Source organism: Mesoplodon bidens, assembly GCF_964165515.1.
Source record: "Mesoplodon bidens genome assembly, chromosome: 10".
Classification (NCBI taxonomy): Eukaryota; Metazoa; Chordata; class Mammalia; order Artiodactyla; family Ziphiidae; genus Mesoplodon; species Mesoplodon bidens.
Window position 1 is genome coordinate 27,643,141 of NC_138172.1, and position 10,020 is coordinate 27,653,160.

Consider the following 10,020-nt stretch of genomic DNA (forward strand, 5'->3'; position numbering starts at 1 on the left):
CCTCCAACAACTCCCTAAAATTGTCAGATTTTAACACTGTCCCCTCCCCCACTGTTTTAAAGCATTTCAGCCTCAGGGGAAAAAAAGATGCTGCGGTTGAGGATGAATTTGGAGGGTTGGGGGCAGCAAATCGAAATCTCAGCACTCCCTCCACCGACTGCCACGTTTCCCCAGTCCTCTTTTATTCTGCCTGAAATCATCTCGTTTACAGAAAATATTTGTTTGCACTATTAGTTGGTACTGGAGTTAATTACTCAATGTGTTAACGTGAAGTAATATGTATAAAAGTAGGATCAGTGTTTATTGTGTGGGTGAGCTGTTGAGCGGTGCTTGAATAAACTGCAATTAGGGTTAGATAGAGATTAATTAACATGTGAGTGGCAAGGTGTAAAATAGTTTCCAACCCTCCACTTCAATATAATCTGCAGGCGAGGGAAGGAGAAGTTTGTGGAAGCTAATTAAATACTTTCATAAAAGCCAGTGTATTCACCCAACATTTGGAAAGAGAGGCACATTAGGGGCAACTTGTTTTTACCCAAATGTTTTCTTTCTGTGGAGGTAGCACTCCTTTGTGATGCCGGGGGAGAGAGAGATGGCTTATGCAGCTACAAAGAGCGCTAGGGATGGCAACGCAGGTTCACGGGAAGCCTTTGGAAGGCTTTCAGCCTGATGGAGCTTTCAAACCAGCAGATCTTTGGAGCTGCTGCCGAGATCAACAATTACCCAGTTTGGAAAGGGGGTTGGGGTGCAGTGCTGATGGCTGAACGGGATCCACAGGAAAGTCGGGATAGAAATTCGGGTTTTGAGACCCTTGCCGGTGTATTGATACTGTTTCAATGTCCCGGTGAGTTGCTGGTGTGTGGTGATGGGGTGGGGTGGGGTGGGAGTAGTTCATCTGTGTTGTTTTCACGTTAACACAGGGATAGGGGTATACTGAGTCTGGAATTCTGCCTCTGAACATCTAAATTAAATCGGCTATATGGAAATGTTCTCCTCCCGAGGAGCTAGCTTCTTTCTAGCTTTGAAATCTGGAAGTTGGGTTGGGTGGGGTGGAGGGGTGGTGATGTTGGGGAACAGATTCAAGACTGCTGAATTCAGGGGTAGTTTCCAAGCTTGGCAGCGTGGACAAATTAACCCACGGCAGTTGCCATCCAGGCCACTTTGCCTCGGAGACTTCTCTCTTTGTTCCCCATCCTAGCTTTCCAAGTACACTTTTCCTTTCCTTTACCTGCCACGTCAATATCCTGTCTGCAATTACACGTCAGAAGGGGAGTGGGTAGGAGAGAGTTCTGAAGGGGAAAAAGGAATGGTTTGCCTGAATTTAAAATTAGACCTTTCCTGTCTTTTTCCCTGATGTGCTTCCTGGGATGTTTTGCGGCAGAGAGGCCTGGGAAGGGGTACTCAGCCCCTTGAGACCTGTTCTTGGGTGAAAAAGGAGAGGGTTTTCTTTCCCCCCCCCACCCAGCACTTTCTTGGGCTCCACAAGATCGTATGTCTTTGGAGATGGAATTCACTATCAAACTCTCAACCCTGTTTGCTCATATTATACCCACCGTAATCCTCTGAAACTGTAGTTACGGCTACAAAGCTCGTGGTCTTGCAAAAGCCGGCTGGCAAGATATAATTGTCCCGCAAACAAAACCCTCCAAAAGTTTTTTTTTTAACCCCTGCATCCCCCCCCTCCTTTCCTAAACCTAATTCTCTCCCTGGCTCTCTTGCTAGCCGCTACGCCCCTCCCTATAAGAACCCTCAGCCTCCATCACTTTTGTTGTCGCCAAGAGCACCCGGCCTGTTGAAAGTGCTGGAGCGTCTTTGAGCAGTTTGTTGTGATACGCAGGTGGAATGGTCTGCAAACAGATGAATTCAGCCCCTCCAAACCGAGCGCGGAGCGCGCTGCTTTTGTGCGCGAGGCACAAAACGCTGAATTCCTCCGAACTTACTTGGGGCCTGTCTAGAAAAGGGCCTTTTCTTCCCTCTGCGTGTACCTCTGGCCACACTAAGTCTCTGCCCGCCCCCCTTCAGCCCTCCTCCCTCTCCCCTCTGATAATCCTTCTCTTTATTTTAGAAAAACACAAAACCCGGTTCCACGCGGTGCTTTAGTGGCTAAAAGTGAAAGAGCCGCCTTGGCAGAATTCAGCTCTATGAATCACTTCGGAAAATTGGTTCGACTGAATGGCCTTAGGAGGAAAAACGTTTTAATAGGATCCAGGGGAGGTTCTGCTGTTTCAATCTGCTCCTTAAACAGGTGGAGATTGGACCTTCTCAACTATACAAACAGTAAGTACCTATCAGCGGGGAGAGCTGCCCTCCGAATCCTCGCCCGCAGCCCTAAACCAGCAGCGGAGCCGGGCTTGGCCTCAGAAATCCGATCACAGATCAGCGATTCTGATCGATTAAGATCTCAAACGACCCTCCAGCTCGCGGTGCAGTCTCCCGCAGCCGCAGGCGGAGAGCCGGCCAGAGAGGGGGAGGCGCACCCGCCAGGCGCCGAAGCCCCCGGGATCTGAGCGCGCGGCCTTGCTCTTCCGGATGCTACGGGGTTGTCCTTAGGCGGCAGGAGCTGTTTCCCGACCTCCGACGCCAGCCAAGGCGAGCTCGTTGTTTTTGCATAAATTAATATTTCCCCATTAACAAGTTCCCCCCTCCACACGCGGCGCCCGCGTCCATGCGCCACATCCTAATGAGGTAATTATCATTTGCGCGTGTTCGCGGCTGGCGCCGGCTCCGTGGGTAAATGGCAGTTTATTAGCACGATGCCCAGCTCGGCTGCAGAGGGCTAAGGGATACTTCGGCGACTAGACGGACACCCGGGGGCCCTTTGGGGCGGCGCGTCCGGGACCCCCTGCCCTTTCCGCGTCCCCCAAACCTGTAGGCCCCCAAAGTTGTGAATCACGCACGGAACTCTGCCTGGGTTTGGGCTCCCCCCCTTTTTTTTCCACCGGCAAAACCATCACGATTCCTCCCCCTCCCCCTCCCGTCTCTTCCCTCCTTGCCGATTCGCGAACCGCTCGCACTTTCCCGAGGGGAGCGCGGGCGCCAGTTGCCTCCTTTTAAAGTTTGAGGGGCGGTGGCGGCGGCGGCCGGCAGGCGCGGTGGAACACAGGGGCCGCTACAGGAGCCGCGCCGCCGCCCATGTCATTCCACTTCAAGTGACTTCATGTGATGTCAGCTGAATGTAAAAGACAGTGATCTCACGCGGAGGGGAAGATGTTTGCCATCAAAATGTGACAGAGGAGACAGGCTGCATGGCTCGGAACGCATCTCCTTGGCGGTGGGGGAAAGAGGTAAATGCGAGGTGGCTCTCCTCGTGCTCTTTAACTTTGCCCCTTCGCTCTCCAGCTCCCAGCACGCGTGGCGGAGGCCGGGGTCCAGGGAGCGGCTCGGGGGGTTAATTTGAGGCTCTTTTCTTTCTTTCTTTTTCTCCCTCTCTCTTTTTCCTCTGTAAACCCTCCCCCTTTCTCCCCCTTTCAAAGTCCCAGGGCAGGGGCTGGTGGGTTCCTTTGCTCGCCGGGTTAATGGGCGGTAATTTGGTACCCTTGGGTGCACTTTGTTCTGCCCCTGTTCATTTGAATGCAAATGGGTGACCTGGACCCTACAAGGTGCTTATTAAATTGCGGTTTCCCTCCCTGCCTTTTCTGGAATGCAGACCTAGTGGAGAGAGGCTGCGCCCTGGCCCAGTCCGGTACGGCTCAGCTCCGCGAGTCATGGCAAGCTCGGCTTCCCTGGAGACCATGGTGCCCCCGGCCTGCCCGCGCGCTGGAGCATCGCCGGCCACTTCCAAGACGCTGGCCTTCTCCATCGAGCGCATCATGGCTAAGACGTCGGAGCCCCGTGCGCCCTTTGAGCCCCGACCCGGGGCACTGGAGGCGGACGGCGGCCAGGGCAAGAAATTGCTCAACCTCTGCTCACCGCTGCCCTGTATGATCCCCCTCCAGCCCCTAGGATACGAGGTGCCGTCCAAGACGCTGCTCAGTTACTCTGAGCTCTGGAAAAGCAGCCTCCGGGCGGGCGGCGGCGGCGGAGGAGGAGGAGGCGGCGGCGGCGGCGGCGGCGGGGGGGCCCCGGTGTGCGGCGCCAGCGGCTTGTGCAAAACCAACTGTGGCGTGTGCTGCAAGGCCGAGCTGGGCCTGGCGCCGTCTGCGCTACCCGCGGGCAGGGTCATCAAGCCGCAGGTCATCAACCAGGCAGTGGGGCTTCCGGCCAGCGGCTCGCTCTACTACTTCAACTACCTGGACTCTGCCGCGTACCCGCCGTCTGAGCTCCTGGGCGGCCACCTCTTCCCGTCCGGCCTCCTCAACGCACAGGCCCCCGCTGCCCTGGCTGCGCACCCCAAGCTCTTTTTGCTGGAGAACGCCAAGTTGGCCGGCCTGGCCGCAGACAAGTTCCCTCATCCGGCCCCCTATGCCCATAAGGAGCGCTTGCCCGCGCCGCTGGAGCAGGTGCTGAAGGAGAACTCAGCCCTGACCGCCGAGCGAGGCGGCGTCAAGGGCCACAGCAAGCTGCCTGGGGGCTCTGCGGACGGCAAGCCCAAAAACTTCACCTGCGAGGTGTGCGGCAAGGTGAGGCCCGGGGTCCGCGGGGGCCGGGAGGGGTGAGCAGTGGCGGCTGCTTCCCGGGGGGGGCAGCCTGGACGGCCCCTTTCTCGAATCTGGGAGCGCCCCAGTAGCTGTCTACTCGAATTGGGGGCACAGTTGGGCCTCAGTTTCCTATTCTGTAAAATGGGGATGCCTTTGTCAGCGGCCACATGGGACTGGCACGAGCAGTCAGTGGGTTGGGAAGCTCTTTACAAAATGAAAAGGGCTCTGGTTTCCGAAGGGGGTTTTTGGTTGGGGGAGGTAGGTTGTGCCCTCCCCAGGCTGACTCTGGACTCTCACGACAGACACGCCACAAGGCCCCCTTGTGTGCTTCCGTAGGTATTTAACGCTCACTATAACCTCACCCGCCACATGCCGGTCCACACCGGAGCCAGACCGTTCGTGTGCAAAGTCTGCGGCAAAGGCTTCCGCCAGGCCAGCACGCTCTGCAGACACAAAATTATCCACACCCAGGTACGTGGCCCCCGGGTCCGACCCGACCCGTACCCAACACGCGGAGACTGAGCGACGGCGTTGGGGAGAGGATGACCAAGGGACCCCCTAATAACCCCCACCAGGGGCCCCTGTCCCTTCAAGGTGCCCCTTCCAGGAGCACCCGAGGTGGCTTCTCCCGGCCGGGGCCTCAGCCTCACGGTGCGCACGCCCCTCTCCGCAGGAAAAGCCGCATAAATGCAACCAGTGCGGCAAAGCCTTCAACCGCAGCTCCACGCTCAACACACACATTCGCATCCACGCGGGCTACAAGCCCTTCGTCTGTGAATTTTGCGGCAAAGGCTTTCACCAAAAAGGTAACGTGCGGGGCAAGGCCCTCTCCTCACCTCCCCTTGGGACTCGGCGGGTCACCGCTAGCGGGAAGGCAAAGAAGGATCCGGAGAGAGGGAGCGCGAGAGCCGCAGGCTCCGGCGCAGCATTTCTTTGGAATCGGGTTGTGCAGGGTTTAGGTGGAAGCTCTCCGGGCCGGGTTAGTAGACCTCGCTGGACTCAGTCTGGTTTCACGGGGAGACTCCGAATTTGGGAGGTGGGAAGGAAGGAGGGAAAGGAAATGGGAGAAATACAAGGTATTGCGCTATAGAGCAAGCGTCCCTTTGTAGCCGGGACTCTCTTCTGAAATGAAAAAAAAAAAAAAAAATCGAGGCGTAACCACCTCCTGGGAAAGGTTTAGGCTGGGGGAAGCCGCTGCTGTCTCCAGGACACTCCGCTTGGATTTTCCAAGGCACTTTCGGATATCCAAGTGGTAGTTAGCGGACCAGAGGGAGTAACTTTTAAAATGAGAAGAAAAATAATAACAAGGGACGAAGCCCGGGTTCATGCGAATTTCTTCGAGCGAGGCAGCGGCCGGGAGAAGGACCCCATGCGTCTCTGGGCAGCGCCAAAGTTTCCGGGCCGGCGGAGCACAGCGGGAGGGACGCTGTGTGGGCCTCAGGCCCCGGCGGGGCTGGGACGAGGGTCGGCTACGCGGGACTCGGCCCTCCATCCGGTAGTGAGAGCCCCGGGCTTGACGCGTACGAAGTTTGACAACTTCTTCACTCGGAGAGGTCGCGCCTGCCTAGCCAAGCGTCGCCTTCTTTGCGCGGGCACCTGAGCCAACCCCGGGACACCCGGCCCCTCCCCGTCCCACTTCATTCCCACCCCCTTTTTGTTTTTGGTCTCCTGTAGGGAACTACAAGAACCACAAGCTGACCCACAGCGGCGAGAAGCAGTACAAATGCACCATCTGCAACAAGGCCTTCCACCAGGTCTACAACCTGACCTTCCACATGCACACCCACAACGACAAGAAGCCTTTCACGTGCGCCACTTGCGGCAAAGGGTTTTGCAGAAACTTTGACTTAAAGAAACACGTGCGCAAACTCCACGACAGCGGGGGTCCCACCACCCCCTGCACAAAGGACCTGACTCGGACAGTGCAGAGCTGAGAGCTACTGCCTCGCCCTCCCTTCCGGCCCTATTCCAACCCCCAAACAGATCACACGTATAAACTTATTTCTAAAATTAAAAGAAAGGAGAAAAAAAAAAGCTATAGCAGAAAGGCTAAAATCTATTTATCGAAACCAGCATATTTTTGGAAAGCTAAACGTTTCCTCGATGACTGGCAGCAAACGCCTGGCTCCCACCTTTGTATATTCGGGAAACATTTAAACCCAGTGCGCCGAAACGTATTTAATTCCAGGCCTCGGCTTCTCTTCGGGCGGCGGGTTTTAACACCAGGCTGTCACGTGAACGTCCCGGAAGAGCGCGGCGCCCCCAGCCATCTTTATACAGCCATGTAAATCCTCCTGTACACACGAACACGGAATATATACATATATAACTCAATAAACAGAATCATTAGCGCGTCTTTTCTTCCCCCACCCCCCGCCCTCGCCGCGAGTCAGCTCACACACCCCAAAGAAGGAAAAGGAAATAGGCGTTTATAGCGTTTCCCGGCCCAAATGCGACTTCCTCTGGGGCACTGGGACCAGGGCAAGGCCAAACCGTTGCTCGTGCGGCGCTAGCGTGTTCATATGCCCCAGGAACCAAGGCTCAAAGGCCTTCACCGGCCCCTACGTTGTACCAAGTTTTTATTTGGTAACTGTTCCGACCGAGGGATTCTGGGTGTTGCCTTATTTGGGTGAGAAAATTGCAAAAAGAAGGGGTTAAAAGTGGCTGGGTGTCGGGGAGCAGGTTTTGGGTGCGTGTCCTGGAGCAAAGAGCCGCGCCGCACCGCACCGGGGTAAAGGGCCAGGGCGCTGCTCCGCCGGGGCGCTTCTGGGCACATCCCCTTCTCTGGGTGACCTAAGGGGAGCCACTCCTCCACCCAGTCGTTCCTGGCGGCCAAGTGTCCCAGCCTGTCCGGACCTCTGGGGCTCTCCGGCCCGCGTCGTGGTCTGGGGCCGGCCTCCGGGGGCGTGCGCCCTGCCGCGGGAGGGCGCACCCGGGCTCCCGCAGCTCGCCGCCGCCGCAGCCCCCGGCGTCTTGATTACGGCGCAGTTAGCCCATTTCCTGAATAGCCATCTCCGCCGCCGAGCACGCTGATGAAATGGTCTCACGCTTGCTTTCTAAGTAATGACCCAAATTAAGAGAGAAAACAGAGACCCTTCAAACAGCATTACATTAATCATCTAATCATTCCCAGGAGGGGGCCGGTCGCCGCCGCCCCGTTTGATCCGAATCTGGATAATCAAGAGCTCGGATTACTGGCTCGGCGCGCCGGGCCTTCTCCCGCTCCCCCACCCCTAATATTCGCGCCGCGATTCAGCCCACGTTTTCTGGAACAATGTTCCCCAGCGCCGGGAGGAAGTGTGGCGCGGGGCCGGGGAGTGCGCTTCCACGCAGCCTCGCCATTGCAAGGGCTAGGGCGGCGGCGTCTGGGCGCTGATCCCACGCGGATTTCCACTGCAGGTGGAGGCTATTGGGAGAGATGGTTAATGCAAAGGGAAACCCCCAAGTAACTCTGAAAGTGACTCGAGTGAGGTTTATCCCAACGCCCGGTATACAGTAGGCGCTCAGTGCTGCTTGCGCAAGGGGCTCCCATCATCAAAGAAGCTCGCATTTCCCGAGCGCTTGTTCCACGCCAGACACTCAAAGCACATTCTTTGGAATATTCACAACCCGCAAACTGGGGATGGTTATTCCCACCTTGTGGAAGGACGGAGAAATTGAGGCCAAGATAAAAGCTAAATGACATGCCTCGGGTCACAGGACTAGGTAGGGTCAGGGTTCGAAGTCTAGGCTTTTAGAAAACCCAAACTGCCTTCGGTCCTCGTCGGTGGAGGAGGAATATCCCGACTGGGACTCGGGAAAAGACATGGCGGCTGCTGGGTGGACGTCCTGTCCAGGTCACAGCCAAAGGTTGGTCCCCACCCCCAGCCCAGTTCGCACACCCATTGCGCGGGGAAGGAGAATTGTCGATTTTGTTTGCACAGAGGACAGCGACAGCTTCCTCAGGCTGTCGCGGGGGTATTTTTAGTACCTCCGATTCAGAAATAGGAACGTGTACATTAGAATTCCATTTCCTGAAAGGAGAGCGTCCTCGTTTTTTTTGTATTCCTCTCCCCCTCCCAAGTCTGGGAAGACGCAGCCAGGGGAGGGGGGGGGCGAGGAAGCGAGGAGGAATTTAAATGTTAGCTCGTTCTGGCTGCATTTCGCTGAGGGGAGATTGGGACCCAGAGGGATATGCAGATTTAACTCCGAAATCTCGGTGGATGCCACAAACCCCAGGAAACCCCACAATGGGCGAGGAGGACTTGGCGGCTAAAGATATGGAAATAGCGCCTTGCTCTTCCCAGACATCTATCCCCAGGGGGCTCGCGGGCTGGTTCGAAGAGTCCGCTCCTTTCCTAGTTATCTTACTAGGTTTTATTAGCCCCGCCTCATAGACACACACCCCTCCCCCATTTCTGGGAGCTGTTGGGTGCCCTCCGACAGTTGTCTCAACCAAAAATCCTTTACTTCTTGCATCTCTGAAAGGATCCTTGGCAGATGCGTTTCTTGGAGGCCAGACAATGGCCAGGGCAAGCCCACCTTCTTCCTAAACAGTTCCAGAACTTTGGGCAAGGGGCAGACACAACAAAATTTAGTGCAAAAGCATCCTCTTGGGGGAATTCTTAGACAACTGCGTTAAAAAGTTGGCTTGCATATGGGAATTGTGATTCACTACTCCTCTTTCTCTTTAAGAAGAAAAGATAAATAAAAAATAGATGGGATACTCCCATGCAGGGAAATAACTTTCTAACCATCAAGTAAGATAACCTTCTCTGAGGAACTTCTAATGTTTTCACAGGAGAAAGACTAAAAGGGTTGCCCATCTCATAAACCGGAGAAATTTATTTCCAGGTGACAGTTCTGAAGATGGTTGAAGATCCCATGCTTGCAAACGACAGCAAATGAAATAAAACTAAAGCGTGGGGGAGGAGGCATTTCCCTCTTGGACTGCTCATTTCTCTCTGCCGTCGGGGAGAGGTAAGGACCCGGGGCTCTGAGCTGAACCTGGGCAGAGTTACTGGAATACTCCAAACCTCCTTGAGCTTGTTTCCTCCTAACCGATTGTTCCTCAACCTTCACACCAGCGCCTGTCAATCGCTCTCACCTGAGAAGGTGTTATTTCACATCTGGTGGTAATTGTAGATAAACAGAGCCCTTCCCTATCTACAGGGCTTAGCTCTGCTTTCCCCAGGTTTGAAGTCCCTCGTCCTCGGGTTAAGATGTCTGCTTCCTTCAGCTGTGGGATTCAAGAAAGGATTCCTTCACCTGAAAAGTAGTGCGAAGAGAAAAGGAATCTTCTGTCCGAATGACTAAACACCTTTCACAGCCAGTGCAGGTTCTGACACCAATGCTAAGCCGTTGTAAGTAACCATCCTAACTGGGATCCTTCTTAGTTATTCCCCATGCATCGGAATTGATGGGTGAAAGGCTCTGTTTTCTGATTTTTTCCCCCTCTTAATAT

The 10,020-nt window shown here is 55.2% G+C and overlaps 1 protein-coding gene across 1 annotated transcript; it reads left to right on the forward strand.

Annotated features, from left to right (window-relative positions):
* Positions 1–2,141: 2,141 nt before the first annotated feature.
* Positions 2,142–6,511, forward strand: FEZF2 (FEZ family zinc finger 2; the record flags this gene model as incomplete). The annotated part of the gene is made up of 6 exons (XM_081246206.1): positions 2,142–2,281; positions 3,187–3,295; positions 3,658–4,559; positions 4,914–5,048; positions 5,251–5,383; positions 6,252–6,511. The coding sequence occupies exons 2-6, from the start codon at positions 3,289–3,291 to the stop codon at positions 6,509–6,511; spliced, it is 1,437 nt and encodes a 478-aa protein (XP_081102332.1). The 5' UTR covers positions 2,142–2,281; positions 3,187–3,288.
* Between the last annotated feature and the right edge of the window lie 3,509 nt (positions 6,512–10,020).